At 46.8% G+C, this 23,120-nt stretch overlaps 6 protein-coding genes across 6 annotated transcripts; 2 read left to right on the forward strand and 4 right to left on the reverse strand.

Moving 5' to 3' along the window:
• Positions 1-4,418: 4,418 nt before the first annotated feature.
• M438DRAFT_344953 (uncharacterized protein) lies at positions 4,419-4,824 on the forward strand. Its single transcript, XM_029905336.1, has one exon. The coding sequence runs from the start codon at positions 4,442-4,444 to the stop codon at positions 4,733-4,735; it is 294 nt and encodes a 97-aa protein (XP_029760879.1). The 5' UTR covers positions 4,419-4,441; the 3' UTR covers positions 4,736-4,824.
• A 3,293-nt stretch (positions 4,825-8,117) lies between these two features.
• On the reverse strand, positions 8,118-9,391 carry M438DRAFT_405075 (uncharacterized protein). The gene is made up of 2 exons (XM_029909762.1): positions 9,062-9,391; positions 8,118-8,999 (listed from the first exon to the last, which is right to left on the reverse strand). Exons 1-2 carry the CDS (start codon positions 9,180-9,182, stop codon positions 8,377-8,379), a joined length of 744 nt encoding a protein of 247 aa, XP_029760880.1. The 5' UTR covers positions 9,183-9,391; the 3' UTR covers positions 8,118-8,376.
• A 2,184-nt stretch (positions 9,392-11,575) lies between these two features.
• M438DRAFT_344955 (uncharacterized protein) lies at positions 11,576-12,534 on the reverse strand (the record flags this gene model as incomplete). Its single annotated transcript, XM_029905337.1, has 1 exon — positions 11,576-12,534. A coding segment is annotated over exon 1 (796 nt), but the record flags the coding sequence as incomplete, so codon positions are not given.
• A 65-nt stretch (positions 12,535-12,599) lies between these two features.
• On the forward strand, positions 12,600-15,636 carry M438DRAFT_334557 (uncharacterized protein; the record flags this gene model as incomplete). The annotated part of the gene is made up of 2 exons (XM_029903723.1): positions 12,600-12,723; positions 13,472-15,636. The coding sequence occupies 2 exons, from the start codon at positions 12,600-12,602 to the stop codon at positions 15,634-15,636; spliced, it is 2,289 nt and encodes a 762-aa protein (XP_029760882.1).
• A 349-nt stretch (positions 15,637-15,985) lies between these two features.
• M438DRAFT_273003 (NAD(P)-binding protein) lies at positions 15,986-17,080 on the reverse strand (the record flags this gene model as incomplete). The annotated part of the gene is made up of 4 exons (XM_029900597.1): positions 15,986-16,586; positions 16,653-16,827; positions 16,884-16,953; positions 17,009-17,080. 4 exons carry the CDS (start codon positions 17,078-17,080, stop codon positions 15,986-15,988), a joined length of 918 nt encoding a protein of 305 aa, XP_029760883.1.
• Positions 17,081-17,416: 336 nt separating this feature from the next.
• Positions 17,417-22,061, reverse strand: M438DRAFT_405078 (Oligoxyloglucan reducing end-specific cellobiohydrolase). The gene is made up of 2 exons (XM_029909763.1): positions 21,560-22,061; positions 17,417-21,507 (listed from the first exon to the last, which is right to left on the reverse strand). The coding sequence occupies exons 1-2, from the start codon at positions 22,028-22,030 to the stop codon at positions 17,533-17,535; spliced, it is 4,446 nt and encodes a 1,481-aa protein (XP_029760884.1). The 5' UTR covers positions 22,031-22,061; the 3' UTR covers positions 17,417-17,532.
• Between the last annotated feature and the right edge of the window lie 1,059 nt (positions 22,062-23,120).

Consider the following 23,120-nt stretch of genomic DNA (forward strand, 5'->3'; position numbering starts at 1 on the left):
AGGTCTTTTATAGTAATTATAGGTTCTTAGTAGGAGGACTAGAAAGACTGTTTCTATCTTTAATTATCTCTTATAGCTTATTAGGTAGCTAGAAGAGATAGATAGTCCTTAATAAAGTAATCCTTCTTATAAAGATAACATTTAATAAGGCCCTATCTATTCCTTATAAGATAAGTATATAAGGTCGTCTTTAAGTTTAACTTTACTTTAAAGTTCTCTAAAAGTGTAAGGATATCTTCTAGATCTAGATGACTTTATACGTCGATAGCGTTTATAGTTATATCGTACTCCTCTAGAAGACTTATAAGTAGCTTTTAAATCCTAGCTTTAGGCTTACTATTACGATCCTACTAATAATAGGGTCGCGTAGCCTACTCTATTGTTCCCTATACCTTAGCGGAATAGAGCACTCTACATAATATGCTATCTACTCTACTATACTCTACTACTCTATTCTATAGAGCATAATAGAGTATATAGAGTAATATGCATATACTTATTATCTATTAAGTATATAGGTAGGTAGGATAACCTTAGGTAGTCCTACGTTTAACTTAATTAGTTATTCTAATAGTCCCTTTAGTATATACTACTATATATACTACCTACTTTACTTCGCTTAATACTCCGCTTTACGAGTCTAACCCTATAACTTATTATCTTATCCTAGATAGTTAGCTATAACACTTACCTAGATTTGCATTAGTTAGGTCTAAGCTTATAATCTTTCGTCCTAGCTATTAAAGGTATAGCTACGTATCTTAAATCGTCTAGTTTTAGTCCTTCTAGAAGGAGTAGAACGATTCTATAAGTAGTCTTCTCTAAATAGGTAGAGTCTTCTTATATCTAGCTTATAACTAGTCCTAAAGTGTCTTTAAATTAGCTATATTAATGTAATGCATCTAATCGTCTTCTAAGATACATTTATTAATCTAGTATAAAGCTATATTGTTAATTTTAGTAAAAGCTACTTTATGCTTACTTTTAGGTGTATTAATTGCTTTCTAGTAGTCCTTACTATATAGCTATCTCTTTATATTTAGGAACTATAGTTCCTAGTTTTCTCTAGTAAGGGTAGTTACTAGCCTACCTCTCTATATTTTAGCGTCGTCTATTTCGTATTTGACCGTTAGGTTTAGGGTAAGTCTATCCGTCGACTTATAATAGTGTCTAAGTACTATTAGGTTTAGTAGTCTTCTTCTAAAGATACTAGAGTAGGCTAACTATAGGTCCTCTTATGCGAGAGTAATTTATAGCTACTATTTTAGGTTAGGCGCAATCCTAGTATAAGTTTTATACTACTTATATTCCTTTAAGCTCTTATAAACCTAGGCTTATAACTAGTTAAATAGTATCGCCTAGTAATTAGAAGCTAGAGCTCTAGAGAGAATAGTTATTAAGGGGTAGAACTAATACGTATATTATAATTAAGTTCATTAACTACTATTATAGTATAGAAGTCTTTATATTACGCCTTCTTTATATTACCTAACTTCCTCTTACTATATCTATTACTTTAACTACTATATTATAATATCTAAGCTATATAATAAGACATAGATAAAGAGATAAAGAGGTAATAAAGAAGAGTTTTAGAAGGTAGTAAGTAGTCTTAGTAACTCTATATAGCTACTTAGTAAGTAGCTAGCTAAGGTTAAGGTTACCCTAGTAGCTAGGGATTATAGTTAGGTATAACTAGATAGCTAACTATAATATAAGGTAAGATTACTATCTCTAACTAGGTACTTAAAGATCTCTTATATTATAGTACCCTTAACTACTAGGGTAGACCTAGGTAAATATCTATTAATATTAAGTGCTTGTAGTACTAAGTATTAAGTCTTATATAATAGCTCTAACCTTATAAATGTAGGTAACCTAATATTAGACTATAACTTCCTTCTAAATAGTACCTTTTTATATACTACTAACTTATCTAGATAGAGTAATATATCTATAGGATTATTAATAATACTAGTTATAATACTCTTATATAAAAGCTTAGCTAGCTACTCTTAATATATACCCTCCTAGATAGCGTCTCTTTAGCTTATAATATAAGTATTAACCTTACTTAAGAAGGACTTATCCTTATATAATTTACTAAAAGTTAACCTATTAATAGTAAGATTAAACTTATACTATATTTAAATACTAGTTTCTCTTCCTATAGATTATTATAGAAGGAGAGTAGATTAATTAACTATCTATATATTAATAGTATAATTTTCTTAGGTCTATCTCTCTACTCCTTTATAGAGTCTAGTTTACGTATAGTTCTAACTTAAAAGTAGTTAAAGTTAACTTTAAGCTATTAAATAGTACTTTTAGGAGTATAAGAGAAGACCTTCTAGATAGTTATAGTAGTATAGTTATTATAGAATATAGCCTATATAAAGTCCTTATTATACTCTAATATTACTATAATGCTAAGGTAGTTAAGAGCTCTAAAAAACATAGGATATTACCTAGGAGGCTTTAAAAGTTTAGCTAATAGCTTACTATATTATTACGCCTTAGATCTAACTATATAGCTAAATTAAGAGCTCTAATTGCTATAGTAATAGGTATTATAGAGAATAGAAAGCTATAGAATCGAGGTAGTAAGCTACCCTACTTAGTTATTAATTAGTAATTTTTATATATAAGAATAGTTAGTATAGAGGTACTACTAAATTTGTCTTAGTAGAATAGCTATATATATGTATTACCTTTACTAGGAAGGACATAAGTATTATATTCCTCTTCTAGATAATGATCTTATAGTTATCTACCTATACGTTTACTAGCTATATAAAAGAAGGATCTTAAGCTACCTAAGTATAGAAGAGATTAAATATATAAATAATAAGCTTTATCTACTAGTTAATATGTACATTTATAGAGAGATAGTTTAAGATAAACACTTTAGAGACGCTATTCTTGATTCTATTATATACTTAATTAATACGTTAGGTAAAGTTAGAAAGTATTAGTATCTATTAGGTTCGATAGTAGACTAAGTATATAGAGATACCCTATATAGATTACTATTTCGTAAACTAATAGTAGATATATACCTATACTATAGTAATGTAGTATAGCTTAATAGTATATAAAATGTCGAGTTTCTAAAAGATCTAGCAAATGCTTTTTATACTAGTTAAGAATTTTATATTAAGGTAGATCTAACTTAATTAGATATAAGTAGCTACTTATACTATTATTGTAGAGAGGACTAGCTATATTATAGCGAGCAGGTACGATAAGTTACTTAGTTAATTATTGTCTATCTTACCTCTTAAGACCTAAGACTCTAATAGACCTAAAGGTCGTTAGATAAATACTTAGTAACGTAGTTATCTTTACTAAAATGATCGAGCGCTATAGTTTAACATAATTAAGCTTAGTAGGTAGCATATATCCCTACCTTCTTTACTAGCTCGATTTTATATAGATTAATAGTAGTTTATAGTTTCTTATACTATTAATAAATTACTATATTATGCACTAATGATTTTCTACCTAAACCTATATCGTAACCTTATAGAGGACAATAATTAGAATATAGAAGTAATGCTCGTAACTAGAAAGAGATGCTAGTTTAAGCTATAGTAAATATAGTGCTATTAAGGCATTAAGATAGGCGTTCTAGAAGAAGATATTCTAGAGCATAAGAACCTAGAGTTTCTAGCCTAGGAAGACCTTCTTCGCTATCTCCTAACTAACTAGCTTAATATTATAAGTATAACTAGCTCGCTTAAGTCGCTCTTTTGCTAGTACAATTTCCCCCTTTAAGAGAAAGATTAATTTAGCATTGTCTAGGGTACTAGGCTATAGCTAAAATCCTACAAGACCTAAGGGCAATATAATAATGCTATTAATAATGAACATCTAGTACTAACCTACAAGCCCGTAAACCTAGTAGGATGACCTTCTAAGTTTACGGGACTAACATTGTTAAAAGACCTTAATAGACAACAATGACGCCACATTCCTGCACAAACGTAGATTAGATCGCACGACATGAAAACTTGAGGTAGCTTAAGGCGTTAATATCGCTTTAATCGTCGCATTGGCTTTTGCTCGCGCTAAGATCTTATATACCTGGCGCCGACAGCCAATGGCTTCATCGCGAGTACACACTCGACAACAGCATGGAATTCTCGTGCGTGTTGATCATGTTTCAAAGGTCATGCGGCGAAAAAGTGTGTCGAAGGATCTAGGCGTCTAGCTAACTCCATCTCGTGACCTCGGTCTTCACGAGACATACGACCATATACATTTCCTTTACCTCAAATGCTTTCCCACCCTTCATTCAGTCCACTCCAAGCCTCCTTTGTCTAGCAAAGGTATCTTTCCCTAAATATGTCTTCCTGTGTGGTAAGACGCAAGTCTGCATCTTTCCTTCTACATCAGCGATGAACTAACCTTGAACTAGCCAGCACCTCATCGCGCCGCCATGCACAAAGTCATGGCTTCTGTCCGTAAATCACCCTCCAACGAAGGCTTCCACCATCTAGGCATCGATGGCGTGCTCAGATCATTCAACTCGAAACGAGAAGTCGTGGACTACAATCAACTCAGTCCTGGAGAGGTCGATGATGTGGTTAGAGGTTACAAGGGCTTGATTGATAATAAGAAATTTGCAGAGTTGGAGCAGAAGTTCAGGGGTGTTGATGGTAGAAAAGTTACGAATGAGGAGGATCTGTTGCATCTGGGACCTGGTGTAAGACCTCAGACTCCACAAGCCTAGACTACACCACCTCCGACTCCACGGCCCCAGAATCCACAACCCTCTCCATGACAATTGCATAGAACCGATCTGGAGGTTCATAGAGTGGTTTGAAGCTGTGTTGGTCACAGGCGTGTTTATACCCCTAGGCAGCCCTCAATTCTAGCTCATGTCTCTCAAGTGTATAAGCGAGATCGCTTTGTATGCCTCTCACTTACAGCTATGTCACACTTGATGCGCATTATTCCCGCTCCTTTGTGCTTAGAGTACCATCATTTGCGCCATTTACCATGACAATCAGTTGAGAGGACAATACTTCAACCCCACTCGTCCATCAGCCCTTGCTTCGCCCACTTCCCTATCCGAGCACTGTATACAAGCACGGCACGGCTCGTGCGATTTATATCGCATCTCCTCATCAAACACACAGACTCTTGCCAGGGCGGTATGTTTTTCCAGGCTGAGGCCATCGCAGTAGATTGAAAGCTTGTGATGTCATGACCAAATGAACATGAGCTTAATGCTGTTCGCCATGGCAAGTTTGTTGGTGCCGTTGAAGCACACTGTGACCAAGTGAACACTACAAATTGGGAGCTAAATTTGGGGCGGATCTCCTGTGTTTTCTCGAACCTCTAAGTAGACTGGACTTCGATGCGACCGCTATCGTGGCCGATCTTACGTCCTGCTTCGTGGAGGGAAGCATGGCAGTATGAGCGTCAACGTCATTGCTTGATTCAGAAGCATACAATTCCTTGCCCTTTTCGTCAGGATGAATCCTGTACTCAGGGCTTCTTACCGTTGAGCTCCTCGGCGATGGACAGAAGCTTTCGTCCTATAGCACCTTCGTCATTGCGAGTGCGCAATGAGCGCGCGTGGTCTTCGCTATCGAAATTGGCAAGGCCTTCCAGGTCAGCTGCAGTAGCATCAGTTGTATCGAAAGAGAGCAAAGCATGCGGCTATTCAGATCTGTATTTAACAACAACATTAGAGATCTGGTTAGGAGTAATGGGCTTAGCATAGAGAAACTTCTTGACATGGCCGGGAAAAGGAGTTCAGCGAGCGAGAACATACAAGAAACTTTTTAGTCGTGGTTATAGTGGGGATCGATCTGCTGGAGCCTACAATCTACTATCGCATAGTCATCTTTGAGAGAACGTGACGTTAGTCTTGGTCTGTGGTGGGGATACAACCCTGGCACAACTACACGCTTAGTTTACATACGAGACAAGGAGGGTCAAACAAAGAAGAATCAGTCATCTTATCGGAGGATTTGTTCATGATGTCGAATAGACTACCACTCTCAAATGCCACCAGTTGACCATGTCTGAAACATAGTCGATTTACAGTGTGATGTTTCTGGCTTTTGGGAATCTGTGCGGCGCAATGGTGCCAAGCGTCGACTTGGAGCAAAGCAAGAATAATAGTCGTCTGTGTGCACATAAAGACGGGTCGATCACGTAAGGAGCTGGAGGATACATTGAAGTAATCGTGTAAAAAATTTCACAGCCACAATACCATAGCTCTGTTCCGTGATAATCAAGATTTCAGACCTGAGTAGTCGACTACAGGACTCGTGACCATCTGCAGAGCTATCACTCGATCGTTGGAGAGGTTTGACTTCTGTGACCGGTCCAAAATGTAGGGAAGAATGCGAGAGGGCTGGAGTGACAAGAGGCAAGTCTGCATCGAGCCGCTGCGACAAGCCAGACTCGAAGTGAGTCCAGTTTTTCTCCTCCTCACTCGGGCTCTTCACCGAACTCGGCACCCCGACCGAGCTCAGTCTTGGTTCCGAGCTCAAAATACATCTCCCGATCGATACCTCTGTCCTAAGTGCCTGCTGACACTTTTCTGGTTTCTGGAACGTTGTGACTAATGGCAATATTGATCATTGGAAAACGTCTTCCCTCCTTGTCTTCCACTGACTTGGACTATCTAAGAGAGAGCACAGATACATTGTGTTCTTGCCGACATCTGTCGAGGTCTTATCGAACTCTCTTCAGGTATCTCGATGGCTTAGGAAAACTTCGTGCACTTGTACCGCTTTCTTCTCCACTTAGCGTCATGACTGGGACGACCAATGGGACTGGTCGTTGGGCTCAGATCAAGCATGACCAGACATTGCGCAAAACTCTTGATGAGTAGTCGAGACACACGCAGCTATAGAAGAACTTGGGTCGAGTATCGAAGCCACCTGATCAGTGATGTACAAAGGATGATGTGATTCAGAGGAGTGAGCAGATGCACGCTCAATTCGTGGCGCTGCGATCCCACCTAAGCATACCTTAGGAGCTCTGCTCGTGGAATGACTATTAACCTTCTCGCACTTTGGATGGGATTACGACTAAGCACCATAGTAGACGTGAGCTCAGTGGCATGACATAGTCTACGGTAACAACTTTGTCCTTCCTCGTTGGAATCCACTCCGTCGTGATGCCGAATCCCGAGGGAACTGACACAAAGTAGTCAAGTCTTATTACCCACCGATCCTAGCGACCACGCCCCTCCAGATGTGCCAGGCGCAGTCACCAGCGCAATCTTGCCTTTTGATGAGCCAGCCCCGGACAACTTGAGTGAAGACGAAGACGATTAGCATCGATACTGATCTATATGGAGTCTGGTCAGCATGAGAGTTGCGCGCTGGAAGGCTCGGACGACAGATTTGTCATTCGCCAGAGCCTCACACACAGAGCCTCATCAATAGAGCCGCATAAAGGGGACGGCAACACCCGGCATGGTAGACCAAATCATCCAGAGTCCTGCACACCCCTCAAAATCGGCTCTGTGGTAGTATGAAATACGCATCATGGCCATATTAGACGCGTTTAGTCAACCTGCAGTGGAAGTGCTCTGCGACATTCCAAAGCTACTCGGCCGATCCCTTCTCCTGCCTTCACCGACTCCGTCACAATCCAATACCTTGAGTCCGACGCCTTGTAGACTCCTCCGACAACACATGTCTCATTGCTCGTGCATACTATGCGGCGGTCTCAATACCACTGAGTTTGACCACTGGGATCCATGCCCTGCCTGACTCTTCGGATCGACCGTCAAGCAAACGCTCGAGGATTCTTGAGTCTTTGCCTAGAAGAGGTGATAAATCATAATAAGTACTCGGATATGAGAAGGATACGAGGTGTCGTCCGAGCATATGCACACGTTAGAAAGTATCTCCACCCAACGCTTCGCCCGTCAAGTCGCCCCTTTTCCATTTCCTACAGCTATCACGACGGTGCTTTGGCTATTCTCAGACTACTGGATCCGTTTTCTGACCAACAGGACAGTGCAATAAATGTCCATGTCCGTAACGCCTGCGACAATCGTTCAGCTGCAGGTACAGTTCCTGGCCAGTGACTGGTGCCAAGAATGATGTTCGAACTACTGCACTGTTTAGTGGCGGGTGCTTGGGTGGAGACCTCGACCAAAATCATGGACATTCAAGAAATTGGCTGATCCGGTGGGCCCATTGTGCCAAGACGAGACCATCAGCATGGCGAATGAATGGATTACTGGTGATCACCCTATACACCAGAAACAGCACGAGGTGGTCACCAGCAAAGCTAGGCAGAACTATGATTCCAGATTTCCAGCATATTGATTGAGGCGACTCAGCCCCGAAGCAGTGATTGTATATGCAAATCGTTATCATGAACAAACACCGAGAATCACGCTATCACACCCATTCCCAGCCACTGCGACACCGTCGCTCTCTCGTAGCGTTGTGGTGCTTGATATTGCCGGTCTTGAGACCAGAACCTTCGGCACCTTCCCAAAATCAAGTGTTGATCTCTGGTCCAGAGTCTGTAGAACCTTGCGTGGCATACCGGACATTCTAATAGTCGTGCTTGTTGGGCCTTTTCTCGTTGATGGCGCCGGAGATTGCTTCTGGACGAGAACACTCGCCCTTCGCAACCATGTTCAAAGCATGTTCGATTGGCGACAGTATTGATGGTCCAATGACTCGACGCGGAGGTCAGATCGTGGCTGGTCAGCGTGCGGGAAGCTGGTTCACGTCGTGTACGACTAAATGTTGGCTGAGTGATGTCTTGATTGCTGTATTGACTTGGATCCGCGGGAAAAACAGCTTCATCATGTACATAGAACAATGGCTGCATTGATGCAGTGCTCGGTGGGCTGGAGTAGATCGCATGGTCCACACAATCTGCCGAATTCTGCGAGGTCCCCACTGCAAATTCGTTGTTAGGATCATAAGTTGGGAATACCAAGGGTTGTTCCACGGTTATTTCTGAATATTCGGCTTGTGATGATTGGGAAGTCCCGGAGTATACTGAGTCTGATATTAGCAATACACTTCAAATATCAAAGACTCATTTTTTCGCAACAACTTACGATATGGATTTGACGGATTCACAGATGATGAACTGATTGTCTGATATTGCGTTGTCCCAGGTATGATGCTCGGGATCGTCTCTGACCAGGCCATAGATACGAATTGAGAGGTATTTTCCATGTTTTGTGCTTGGTGTGTATCACCGGTGATCTGATGGTCCACGGTGCGGTGGAGGTAATGCGGGAATCTGTTAAAGGTCTTTCCTATGAGGCTCTTTACCACGCCTACGGACTATCCAGGGCTCCCAGAGACAAGCTTATCGAACTTCACCATATGATCATCATGGATAAGGTTGATCGGGGAGATAAATTTTGCTGCCGGGCCCTTACCGCTGAAGGTTTGGCAGCCAACCTCGATTTTCGGGACGACCAACCGGCAGACTGTCTCAGAACGCGTTCACCTTATAGGGAACTTAGCCCAACGTTCAGCGTATCTTGGTTTACTGCGGGGTGCACAGATCTCGCGACCCAAGGCTGCCGGGAGGCAACGCCAATAAGCCATGGTCTCCAGGATCTACACTCCTTTCGAGAGGTAGATCGGCAGCTCTCGACTTCTGTATGCGGGACAAGGAATCACCATGTCTTGGATGGCATAATTCCCATGGAATCCTTCGAAAATCCCTGCCATGCAAGGAGTCAAGAAAGTTGGGAACGATCCCGATACGGAGCTTGGTGGCTTTGCGAGACAGACTTATCGAGCCTCGTAGGTAATTGCTACTCTCAAGACAGTCACACCTGTTGCCGGTCTACGAACCTACAGAATCCTACAGTCCCTGACACGACATCACGGACTCTGCAAAGAAGAATCTAATACCGATGGATGGGGACCCCGGTGTCGGGCCGATATGGCCAAAGCGTACGAGGGGTCAAGAAGTGTAGCTTCTCCATGTGTCTGCTTATTCCGAGAATTTCGCCGCGATGTATACTCGTTAGGGCAACGTAGTGTACGCCTGCTGCTAACTTCCACTGATGTTTGACGTAATCGTGGCAATAATCCCTTCGTTCCTAGCCTGCGAGCGTGAAGGAAGTTTTGCATTGGGTTCGTAGAGTGATACTGGCGTTGGGTAAGCTCTCTTCAAGTCGAGGTCGTCGTTGCCCTTGCAGCTATGTTCGACACTCGCGGGTGTGCCATTATTCACGGCCGATCCAGCAACACGAATTACCTCACTTATAGGATGGATCGCGTAGCGGGTGCATCAGCTGTGGCTCGCAATTCGCTACCAGAGAGGGCTAGAAAGGCAAGCTCCAATCTGCACAGTATTGTAGGGCTTCCCCAGCATCCTACCTGCCTATACCGGCCACTTTTCGAGCCTAACCTCGGTATCATAGTAATGCTACAAGTGACATCCATGTATCTGTCGACGAGGGATGTTCGCGCGTTAGCAATGTTTATAAACACTGGCGCTGATCCTGGTGCTTTAGTCAACTTTAATTGGAATAAGCTTTCCTGCAACGGTCATCAATCCTTGGAAGATCTTCGGCCTCATTGAGAATGGCATATTGAGCTGAAAAACTGGTCCTTATCAATCGCATCACGTGCGGTATCAACATGTTGCCGGTCCTACTAACAGTGTATTGCTCCAAACAGCACTGCAACGGGCGCGACTTAGTGAACCTCTCGTCGTACTCATTCTATGCCTATCCACCAGAGGTATCGATGGCGCCGAGCTCCAAACTTTTTCAACGCCTGCAGGGGAAAGCCCTACAACCGTCATCCTAGAAAACACTCTAATCTTGAACTGGCGTACAAGCGACGACCACGTTCTGAGATGTTCAGTCACCGACCGTGCTAGGCTTCATCTGGATCACCTGACATACACCTACGATAGTAAGGTTGAGCCAAGCTGGAGCTTTTTGATGTTTTCGGATGATTGACGACCGTGGCGGCGAAGCTAAACCAACATCCTTCAGATATCAGGATGATCATCGCCGTCTACCCTCTGACTGTACTCGACTCGAGGCAAGGAGGAGCTGCCGCTATGCCTGATGTAGCCAACGCTCTGGATATAACCCAGCGAGTCATGATACTGAACGCTCACTGTAGTCAGCACTCAGGGACCATGTCGCAGATGTTGCTGGACTGGGACTCCCAGTTCTTGGACTCATCATCGTCGTTGAGGAACGTTTGGCTCGGAAAGTGAACCTGGTATCCTTGCGGGATCGCGTCCCAACACGCTCACCCAATATGCGGAGACATCAGCGATGCATGGCGTAAGTGCCAACTTTAATGGCCAAACGCAATTGTTCCTTTCCCGGAGACGCTGTCCTATAGGACGGAGCGGGCTCCAGAAACGCATCGGAGAATCCTGCTCTCAGAAGAAGCAGAAATCCTTCCGAGGAAATTGACGTTCTATTACTGTCTGCCCTGACAAGGTTGGCACTGGCACCGCCAGGACGGCCAGGAGACGCTCCGCTCGCACCTTTCTGACAAGGAAGACTCTCTTCCACATCCTCCAAGAATTACGTCTCGCTTTCTCAACGCCACAGCAGACTATGTGAGTAAGGGACCAACAGTGAAAAACTGTGAACGTGACTTCGTTGGAGTTGCAACTAACACTACAGGGCTAATTACAATATAACCGCCAAACGCCACCAGAAACTCAGCTCCTCCACCACGCGACGCACGCCTTCTCTTCGCCCTTCGCTCTAGATCAAGACAGCTCCAGCAAATAGCACGGCCAATATGGGCCCTACATTGCTGACGGAAACACGACCTGTGCTGGCGCCACCAGTGAAGACTGCCATGCTTGACGTCGACGCTGGCATAGTACTGTTGGACGATGCCTTAGGTTGCGTGGTGGGTGAGCCACCAGCACTCGATACGTCCACACCTGAGCCAGCCGCCCCAGATGGAACGGTCGCACCACTGCTGATAGCTGAAGGGGAACCAGCATTGGACGCAGCGATGCCGTGACTGCTTGCTGGTCCCGGACCGCCGTTTGCGGCGCCGAGTGGGCCACCTTGAGAGCTACCCAACCCAGCATTCCCTCCAACAGCAGAAGGGGTTACGGCGGTCGTACCAGATCCAGAGTTCCCACTGGCAACACCACCTCCAGTGCTAATAGTGGAGATGTAGCTCGATTGCATATATTCCGATGCAGAAGCGGTAGGGTAGGTGACAAGTTCCGTTTTGCTGTTCACGACCGCAACACCGGTGGTGAAGCCTGGTGGAACATTGGTAGGCTGGCCTGTGACTGTGTAGGTTACAGGGACGAAGCCACTTGGGCATGGCTGAGTGAGAACCGTGGTATAGACTGGAGTGTTTGCCATGCCCGAGGAACTGACAGGGGCAACCTGGGAAGGCGCTATGCCAGAAGGTGGACAGCTCGAGACAGTAATCGCAGGCAAAAATGACGTGACTGTGACTGTGCCATTGCCACTGAGAAGTGCTTGACTTGCTCGAGCGAGGTAGAGCAAAATACCCACGGAAGTAACTGTAGACTTCATGATGTGAGAGTGTGAGAAAGGCAAAGATAGCTCAGCGTGGTAAAGTCACGGGTGATATGATATTTAATATGTCCTGAACAAACGCTCAAATATGCGCCGCTACGAGATTCGCAGTACAATCCTTTACAACGTTCAAGTTCCCAAACTCGCCATTGGATCTGCATCCTGTGTAGAACAGGCTTCTGCTAAGACCGTTGCAAGAATGGCCCTGGCAGGTCAGACAGATTCGAGTCACTCTTCCCGCACGTTTTCTGAAACAGATCAACATGCAGAAAGAGTGCCAATCTCACCCTTTCAACACCGCTGGGTCACTCAATGCCTTAGAGGTCCTCGGTCTTACGACTTTGTGCTGATCCTATGAAATGTATCACCTTGACCCAATTTTCCAAGATCCCACTCCCAAACGGCCGCTGAGGAACCTCATGACCAATCATGGGACCGACACTGTCTGTATCCCGAAGTAGGAATTTCATGTGGATCAGACCTCGCTGCACATCTCAGACAACACTCTGATCCTACGCTAGAGCCATGGCAGATCAACTCCTCCAATATCAGCGTTCCCAATCCACCGCCAGCCACGATTGATTGGGAACGATTCGGGTTCTGGGGATGTTTGAGGCATCAAGCCTATGGTATTACTGCAGCTTTGTTCGGCAGGATATCAGATTATATAAGGATCGTCTCGATGCTCCCTGACATGAGTACAATCACAAACAATAAACTTACTCACCATGCAGCTTGCCTCAAAGATGTGGCAGGTTGCTTTTGCAGTAGCTCTGAGCAGTTTTTCGGTTGCTCAGACAGTTGTCATTGATATACAGCCTGTCGTGTATCTATGCAGCGGCTCGATCTATACTACTTCTACAAGGTATGATCTTATTTCTCCGAACTCAAGAACAATCACACTCATCTTCTCGCAGCACCNCACCGAGTTTGTCACATCATCCACCACCTTGCCTCCAGGGTCCCCGGCGTACACAAGTACCGTCCCGCCATCAGGGTCAGTTTCTGGTACCATAGTCGTTGGTGTGACTGCGCCAGGCCTTTTCACAACAACGGTGCCTGGAACCGCTAGCACTCCATATACTGTCACCGGTAGTCCTAGTACTGTTGGGGGAAGTACCCCGGTCTCGGTCTATACACCTACCAGCGCGCCTGGAACATTCACCACAACAATCACTAGCTCTGTCAGAACACCTTATACCATCACTGGTACGCCCACCGAGTCAGGTGGACAGACGCCAGTGACTGTTGTTGAGACTCCTGGCGCGACAGCCCCACTTCCTTGTGATGCTGGAGGATACTTGATACAGGAAAGGACCCTCTACCGGCTGAATCTTACCACTGGTGTTCAAACTCTGATTTCTAATTCGGTAGGACCCTTAACAGGCACGATAAATTCGATGGGATATAACGTTCTTGACAACTACCTGTACGCCATACAAAACTCGACGACGATTCTTCGCATTGACTCTACCGGAGCTTCTACAGTTATTGCTAAGATTGCGGCGCCTGTCAACTCAAACGGAAACGTCTGGACTTCGGGAGACATAGACACAAATGGTCAATTCTGGATCAACAGCTTTGGTACCAATTGGGCACAAATCGATCTACGTCCCGGCTCAGCGACATATGGTCAAGTCGTTGCAAGCGGTACTTCGGCTTTCAGAGGCGGCCCGGTTCTAGGACCAATTGATTGGTCGTACTTGCCTGGCCAAGGTAATTACCTTTTTGGTATCTCAAAGGGTAGCAACGCTACGCTCGTCAGATGGAGCATGGCAGACCATACGTGGACTTACCTACAGACCTATGGAGATATCGACGGAAATGGTAATCAATTCGGTGCGCTCTATGCATCTTCCGGGAATGTCTTGTACGGTACCTCCAACAACGGGGGAGCTGTTTACAGCTTTCCTATTCCATCAGGAACCCCCAGTCGCGTCACAAATGCAGCCGTCTCCGGAAACAACGACGGCGCTAGGTGCATCTACGCAGCGGATCCCATTATTCCTGCAACAGGATACGTATCTTCCACCACGACATTGACTCCTGGTCAACCCGGCTTTACTAGTACGATATCTCCTTCTGGAACCGTCTCGGGTACCGTGATCGTCGGGACCCCAAGTGCTGAGACTGGATATGTCTCTTCAACCACAACATTGGAGCCCGGTCAGCCCGCGTTTACTAGTACAATTCCTCCGTCTGGCACCGTCTCTGGTACCGTGGTTATCGGCACCCCCTTGTCAAGTACAGTTTATACAACTGTAACAACTGTCGGGACAGCCAGTGAGACATATACGATCACTGGTACACCGACATCCTCAGGTGATCCAGTACCCGTGACCATCTACACGCCTCCTGTCGTCACTGCTTATTCTACGACTACAACTCCCTATGGGGGATCTACCCTTTCAACATCAACAGGTACGCCAACCGAAGCCGGAGGCACAGTGCCCGTGACAGTGTTCACGCCTCCTCCATCTGGTGCCTGCTACTTCGCGCCCGGGACATGCGATACTGGAAATCTTCGCCTTCGATACTACTCCAATCCACTCAACGGTGCAGACAGTTTCGGGGCTCCTGAAGGCACTTTAGGTCCCGATTACTATCTTGGCACGATCCCAAGGGGCTCTGGAAGTATTGATACGCTCAGTCTGGCTGCTGTTTACCCACCTCAAGGACAAGATGCTATTCAGGTAAATGGTCGAAACTATTATGAGAATTACCAGCAAAACATAGGTGGCATAAGTGTTGATCCTAACAACTTCACCCTGGTATCCACTGGTTATTTTGTCCCGCAAACTTCTGGCAGCTACCAATTCTGCGACCGCTATGCCGATAACAGAGACGACTTCTATGTCGGCAGTTCGTCAGCGTTCCCATGCGGTGATTCTTCGGATGCGTCAACACCCAGGAATGCGGCCTACACCATAGAGTATTGGTTTGGTACTGGCACCGGGAAAGTCACATGTGTGAACATCACGATGGTGGCAGGCTTTAGCTATCCTCTAAGGAATGTGTTCGGTAATAATGGAGTGCCCTTTGAGAGCCAGTTCACAGCCTCGGGCCCGGGCTTGGGCACCAACGTGACGGATCTGACTGGCTTTATCGCACCCGATTCCTGTTAAAGGCCCGTTACATCCGACGGGGAGACTCCCGAATCTTCTACCGTGTCGTCCTCGACATCGACCGTTAGCTAAGCTAGATCATAAAAGCCATAAGGATACATAGCTTGCTTACATTTCTTATGTAATTCTCCGTTATATAGTCTAACAATCTGCTATACTCAACTAATTAAGTACTAGCTACTAAGCTAATTGATACATGTGTACCACCTTTACTGGTATCACTTTATTGCACGGATGATGGTGCAATTGTGTAATCGCTTAGAGACGAAGACTGGAGAACCCGCCTATAACCAAAGTTACTTCTCTGAGAAATCTATACTCATAGATATCTCAAAACAAGAAAATCTCTCTAGATAGGAACAGTAAGCGGATTCATCACGCTTGCGCCTCCATCAACGACCATGTTTGCTCCAGTAACATAACTACTGAACCCACTGGCCAAAAACCCCGCCACCCTCGCAACCTCCTTTGCAGTCCCCGCCCTCTCCAAGCCAATGATCTTTCTTCTGACTTCTTCGGTCTGTAAATCGGACGGCGGCAATTGATTGCTCAACCCTCTCATATCCATACCTTGCAAACTCACACCCACATCGATTTGACCAGGGGAAATGGCATTGATGCGGACGTTACTACCCTTCAGCACCGCCACACCTGAATGCACGACACCGAGGGCGGCGTGCGAGGACATGGTGAATGCTGGGCCCCAACAGCCGCCGTAGGTGCTTGCGACTGAAGAAACGACAATGATACTGCCATATGCGACATCCTTGGGAGCGGCATTTGGGTAATTGCCTTTAGGTGTCGTCTTTGCCATAGCGGGAGGTGCGTATTTGAGGGCGAAAAAGGGAGCCATGCTGTTTGTTTCAAAGGTCTTGTAGAGGTCTGCTGGTGCGGTTTGGGTGATTGAGGCGGGGCCGAGGAGGCCGGAAGATGTCACGTAGACGTCGAGACTGGGTGTTGCAAAGTCAGAGACGTGTTTGGAGAAAGAGGTATAGTTGAGGATGGGATGCACTCACCGACCCCAAGAGTTCAACACATCGTCGATCAGGGTCAATGTATCCTCCTCTTTCAGGCCGTAAGGGTAGCCGATGACTTTTGTGTTGGGCCAGAGCTTGTTGACTTCGTCGGCGAGTTCTTGGTATGGATCAGAAGGCAGGTCGGAGCAGGCGTAGATGCAGGCGGCGCCGTGAGCTACCATGGTTGTATTAGCCTTGATCGCTTGTGCTGCACGTCGAAGGAGAGCTTACCTGCCAACTCATGTACGACGGCCTTACCAATGGCTTGTGTCGCGCCCGTCACGATACAGACGAAGCCATACTGCGACTTGTCAGCTATCTCATTTCACTATCGCGACAACAATCTTCTGGCTTACCAACTTTCCATCCGCTCTGTACGGCGAGAAATGCTGACTCTCATCTTCCTTGAGAATAGTAGCCGAGCTCATCTTGTCTCAGGTCTGGGTCGATATTGCCAAGTACAGTCGTCCTTGGAACAATACTCAAGAGGAATGAGCTGCGACATCTTGGGCGATATCCGTATCTTGTCGTGTTTGTTGAACCGCACATGCATGCAACTGGCTTTGTTTATTCAAGCTTCAACGTCATGGCTACAGCTTTCCGTGGAGATAGCGGATGGCTACTGATAAGTATGCGTAATTCTGATCATTGCATAGTATTCGCCAGCATGCTGACCTTGATAGATGCACAAGACCTGATAGGCGCTCTTGCAGAGCGACAACAAATCAACCCAACTTCACACAGGCTCAATTTCTGATGAAAATACGAGGACTGACTAAATATGATATTGATATTGATATAGTAATGCATCACTTGAATACCTAATCTACAGTTCATGTTACATCCAACTGAAACTCCTTCTCCAGCTATAGTATATCTTCTACACCTCTTCGTCGCTCTCATCGCCAAGCAATTCGCCCTCATCAGCATCGACATGAGAGTAGTCACCCCTGCCTCGTGAGAAGCTGCTACGGGTGGTATAAGGCCTTGAGTATCCTCCGCCAGAACCGCCGCCGAATCGTTGGCTAGCCATGCGGAAGAGACCACCAATAACCATAGGTACAGCGGCGAGGACTGCCACAACGGCAGAAAGTGCAGCGACGGGATACTTGATCCATACTTGCTCGGAATCGAAAGCACCGTTACCATTGCCCATCATTCCGGTATCACCAAGTTGGATGCGTCCGAATTGACCGTCGTAGTTTTTGTAGACGTAGTAGCCAACTCCTGCGGCGGCCATGATGGGAATAACGATGGCAAAGAACAGACCAGCTCCAGAGATGCCGTGCTTCTTCTCGAATTGCTTTTCGTGGTTGGGGCAAGGGTATGGCTCCGAGATCTTGTCAAACTCCTTGCCGCCAGAGCAAGTGGTGAGCGGAATGCGTCGGTATCCAGTGGGAGCATAGTACTCGTCTAGATCAGGGTTTGCTGCACAATACTCGAGAGGATTGATGGGTTGGGTACCAGGCACCAAAGCACAAGAACCATCATTCTGACGCTCATAGTTGTAATCACACTCAAAGTCTTGACGCGAGCAAGAGCAGTTCTGAGAGATTGCGTGCAGACGATCGATGACAGGACCATTGTAACAATCAGCCTCGGGCTTCTTGCGGTGGTATTGGGCGATGTGCCCGAAGAGGCAGTTCGAGTCCGACAAAGGGTGTTTGGGTTCCCAAAGATCGTAGTCCGAGTCTGAAGCGTCAGGAACGTTCTCGTCGAGTTTGCATTGGCGGTCCGTGAGACCAGAGAAGTCGAGGTTGACGGTGACAAGACCGCCGGAAGAGCCGCCATCTTTGCCCCACAGGATGAAGTTGCGAGAGGTATCGGAGGGGACTGTCGAGATGTGGTCGACGAGAACCTTGGATTCACTGAACTGGTAGGCAATCCACTTTTGACCTTCGTTGGTAGTATAGTAGACTGTGTCGACCGGTACGCCTTCTTGAACAATGACGATGATCGAGCCTTGATCGCCGTATTCCCACATGTAAGTACCCTTGAAGACTTCGTGCCATTCAACACCGCCATCACGGGTGATAAAGGTATTACCCTCCTTGTAAGGGCCGAGGCTAGGTCCAACGTTACCCACAGCCATCATCAAACCAACAGCAGATGGTGACGAGTACGTATCGCGAGGGTCTTTGCGCTCAGTGTATCCATGAAGGTGGAGAGAGCATTTCTCGAGATCGCCACTGCAGTCAATGTCCTTGTTGTCCGAGTCCTTCTTGGGAGGTGTGATGAGACCCCATTCGGCACCATCATTGTGAGTGATCATAGTCTTGAGCTTCTTTGAAGCGCCGCCATCAACTTCTTCAACATTGGAGACAATGTTGACAACAGCGACACCTTCAAGGCCTTGCATTTTTTCAAAGTCGACATAGCCAGGCGTATTGCGGTTGACCTGTCCGATACTCATGACATACGAAGTGCCGTTGCTGTTTGACTTGACGATAGAACCGTACTCCTGACCTTCTCTGTTGTTTACAGTGACATGAAGGAAGATGGCATGAGTTGAGCTGTCAAGTACAGTGTAAGCCTGCTGGTGGGGAACCTTGAAGTTCTTGGGGAACTGAGCGTTGGCGAAAGTCTTGCCATCAATGCTGGTGTCCACACGCAGAGTCTTGCCATCCTTGTCTCTCAGAGCAACGACCATGAACTCAGACATGGTTGCAAAGCTGATGACATCTTCGAAGTGGACTTTCTTGTGCTCATACCAGTCATCGCTGGAAATTAACTGCAGAGGCTTGGACGGGTCTTCGTCCTGGTACTGCTCGCAGAAAACCATGCTGTCACTACCACTGCGATCTTCTCTGGCAACGAATTGACACTTGCGTACAAAGCGGAGTAGAGTGGTCCAATCTTCACCGTTCTTCTTGGTGACGTGAGCGACAGAGTGGCAGTCTTCACCGAACCCCTTGCAGTCTTTCCCTCCGGTCCAGATGAGCCAATCTGGCTGAGAGGGATGGAAGCTCAGAATTTGAACACGATCTTGGTTCGGCTCTTCAGGGGCCTCAAAGTGGTGGATGTTGTAGCCGCGGTTTGCAGAGTAGAACACCTTCTTTGACGGGGTGATTAGATAGACTGTGTCTTGGTTGTACTGGTGAGGATAGATTGAGACAATTTCTTCATCAGGCAATACTGCATCCCAAGTCTTGCCACCATCATGAGAAATGAATACCTCGCGTCTGTCAGTTCTCATAATGATTGTTTCGTCATCTCCAGAAGCAGAGGCGGCCTTCTCGAGGTAGTAGTACTCAGCGAACTTGGCGCCCTTGAACTTCTTGATCTCGTGAGAGATCTTGCCAGAGGCGGGTGGCTTTGCGGCAGTATCTTTGCATGGTCGCTTGACGGGCTTGTCTTTGGCCACGCCATCCTTCTTGTCGCAAGTGTTACCAGGAATGAGGCGGTATCCAGAGCTACCATCGTACTCATCCTCGGGGTTCTTGCAAGCACCTTCAGGGGCCTTGAGAGAACCGGAAGGGACACACTCCTTGCCGTCCTCGGATCTTTCGAAGTTGTAGTCACACTCGTAATCGGCGTCTGTGCACTTGCAATCCTCGTACTCAGGCTGAGGGTCCTTGAACTCGACATCGACAAAGCAATCAGCGTCGGCCTTGCGTCTACGGAAGAATTGCTTGTGACCCATGATACAGCTGGGCTTGCCATCGTCGTCCACTCGTGCAGCCCATTTCTCAAAGTCGGAGTCTTTGCACTTATCTTCGTGCAGACCATTGAAATCGAGAGAATACGTGAAGTGCTCGAGCTTAGAGCCACTTCCCTTGGAAGCCACGAGAATGAACTTCAGGCTTGTGGAGTCAGGTACGGTCAGGAGAACGATAGGCCTGATCTTGTCGTCCAGCTTGACCGAATCCCACTTCTTTCCGTGGTCGATACTCCACTTGATTTCTTTGGTATCGGTATCTTCGATGGCAACGAGAATCGCACCTTGATCTCCCATCTCGTAAAGGTGAGGGCCCTCCAAAGCAAGACGCCAAGTAAGACCAGCATCATCCGAGACGAAAGTGTCACCCTCTTCGAAAGACTTGAGGTACTTTCCAGTGTTTCCGATTCCCATAACGATACCGGGAGCTGGACTGGAGAAGACTCGTCCGATGTTGCGCTGATCAGTGACAGAGTGGAGGTGTAAGTCTTCCTTGCCGACCTTCAAATCATGCCAGACTCTTCCATCGTCAAAACTAATTTTTGACTTGATCTTCTTGTCGGCCATGAAGTCTTTTTCCAACTCTTGCCAATTGTCAACAACATTGACCAATACAATGCCTTGGATGTTCTGAATCTTCTCAAAGTCGACGTATCCTTGAATGTTGCGATTGGTGTGCTCGATGCTCTTGGTGAAGTATGTACCATTTGAGTTACTGGTGAACAGGGCACCCATGGGCGAAGTGATGCTCGAGGCCATGAGATCGACTTGGATGCTGTAATTTGTGGATTCGAGGAGAGTGTAGGCATTCTCCTCCAGCTTGTGTTTGCCGAACTCTGCGCGATGCCATGTCTTCGCATCGTCAGTGACGTACATGGCGAGTTCGGTGGTTCCTTCAGACTTTGCTGCAACAGCGATGTAGCCCTTGACTGCGGCGACGTTGACGACACCAGGGACGGTGCGGCCTTCAGACATGGTAGGTTCGACCTCTTGCTTTTCGAAGAAGTCGCTGGACATGACCAGACGGTTGTCCTTTTGCCATGTCGAATATTTGCCTTCGACTACACAGAGGACTTGGTCCTTGTCCAGCTTGTCGTCGCCGGTGGTGAACAGGTCGGTGGACTTTGCCCAGAGGCACGAGACAGCCTTGTCGTGGAGCAGTTCGATGTCCTTGAAGCCGTCGAGAGTGTAGTAAGACTATGCACGTGTCAGGCTTTTCGCGTCTCGAGTGTCATAAGAGTGGTATTACCTTGGGAGTGCAATCGCCCCAGACAGAGCCGTGACAGTCAAGAGTGCCGATAATCATACGGTCCGGGTCGTCTGCGTGGAAGCTCAAAGCACGTCCAGGTGCAACCTCATACTTTGTCTTGAACTCGGTCCATGACTCTCCTCTATCCTTGGTGATCCAGTGTGTCTTGTCGTTTCCGATGGCAATGGCTGCCTTGGGGTCGTATGGGTGAGAGAAGACTTCTCCGATCTTGCCTTCCCCAATTTCCTTGATCTGCCTCCACTTCACACCGGCGTCGGTCGAGCGATAGACGATACCAGGCTTGATGTCGGTGACCAGAACTGTGTCGCTATCGTCAAAGTAGAAGATGTTGGCGGGTAACGATTTGAACGATGTTGGCTCGATGTCGGGCGAATCTTTTTTGGCAGCGACTGCTATTACTGATAAGGTCAGGCATAGCAGCCTTGTCCATGTCGCTATCCTCGTCCTCATTGTGTGCGTGGTTGACAAGATCTACAAGGAGAGGGCCAGCTTCACGCGAACTTGGAACTGGAATAGCTGTCCGCGAATGACGACGCCTTTACCCCCGTCTTGGCACCACAATCGCCGAACTTCCGTCCTCCGCCGCATCTCCGCTCTCACCATCAACGCTGCATCAACGTGTCCACCTCTCTTGCACGACAAAACATGTTATCCGTTGACTGTCTTACGCCTCTTACTCTCTATATTGGTACTCTTGTGCTATGACTTGATGTTCTGCCATTCTTCCTTTGCTCCGGAGTTTATCAGTACGCCTCGAACATGCCAGCTCACTTTGGACATGTCGACTCAGGCAGCTTGCCTAGAGCTCCATAGCGCTTGTGAACATCTAGCATCTCGGTCTTGAAATCCATGGTCCGCGCAACTGTTTTTCGCTGGAGCTGGATACCACATTTCTCTCGATTTTCTGGACCTTGATCAACCGACAACGTCGGTACCGCAACAGCCCCTGCCTCTCAGGGGGTCGAAGGACAGTGAGAGATTGAGACCCGTGGAAAGCGAGCAAGCAAGGCGTCAGCCGAGCGAGTGAGTCTCCAAGGGACGAAATCTCGAGATGTTCGAGAAGGCGAGCAACTCCTGCAACCTTGTGGTTGTGAAACCAACCCGGTAGGTCTTCTACTTCTTCTTCTTCTTCTTCTTCTTCTTCTTCCTCTTCTCATTCATACGGAGTCTCGATGGTGAGACGCTCATGCCTCTCGGGCCCATGACCTTTCCGCTTCCTGGATCCCTGGACGGACCATAACCAATCTCACCGAGGACCGACCGAAGGCAACCACACCCTGCACACCAGCCAGTACGTCCATGCTGCCTGTGCTCTGAGCGTTCATATACCTTCCTGGTCAGCCCCCATCATGTCAGCAGCCAGTTGTGTCACACAACTTGATCATCAGACCTGCCGGGGTAGCTCAATCGGTAGAGCGTGTGGCTCTTATCTACTGTGTAAGCACAACCTACCTGTCAAAACTCCGTGGTTCCCATCATGCAGATGCAGGTCCTTGATCTGTCTGTTCAACCATATCTTCTACAATGCCAAATTTCCATT

This window comes from Aureobasidium pullulans, assembly GCF_000721785.1.
Source record: "Aureobasidium pullulans EXF-150 unplaced genomic scaffold scaffold_8, whole genome shotgun sequence".
Classification (NCBI taxonomy): Eukaryota; Fungi; Ascomycota; class Dothideomycetes; order Dothideales; family Saccotheciaceae; genus Aureobasidium; species Aureobasidium pullulans.

Coding starts and splice junctions, on each gene's coding strand:
- M438DRAFT_344953 (XM_029905336.1), top strand. CDS start 4,442: ATGCACAAAGTCATGGCTTCTGTCCGTAAATCACCCTCCAACGAAGGC.
- M438DRAFT_405075 (XM_029909762.1), bottom strand. CDS start 9,182: ATGGAAAATACCTCTCAATTCGTATCTATGGCCTGGTCAGAGACGATC. Junction 9,000..9,061: donor GAATCCGTCAAATCCATATC/GTAAGTTGTTGC, acceptor TATCAGACTCAG/TATACTCCGGGACTTCCCAA.
- M438DRAFT_405078 (XM_029909763.1), bottom strand. CDS start 22,030: ATGAGGACGAGGATAGCGACATGGACAAGGCTGCTATGCCTGACCTTA. Junction 21,508..21,559: donor GGGGCGATTGCACTCCCAAG/GTAATACCACTC, acceptor ACACGTGCATAG/TCTTACTACACTCTCGACGG.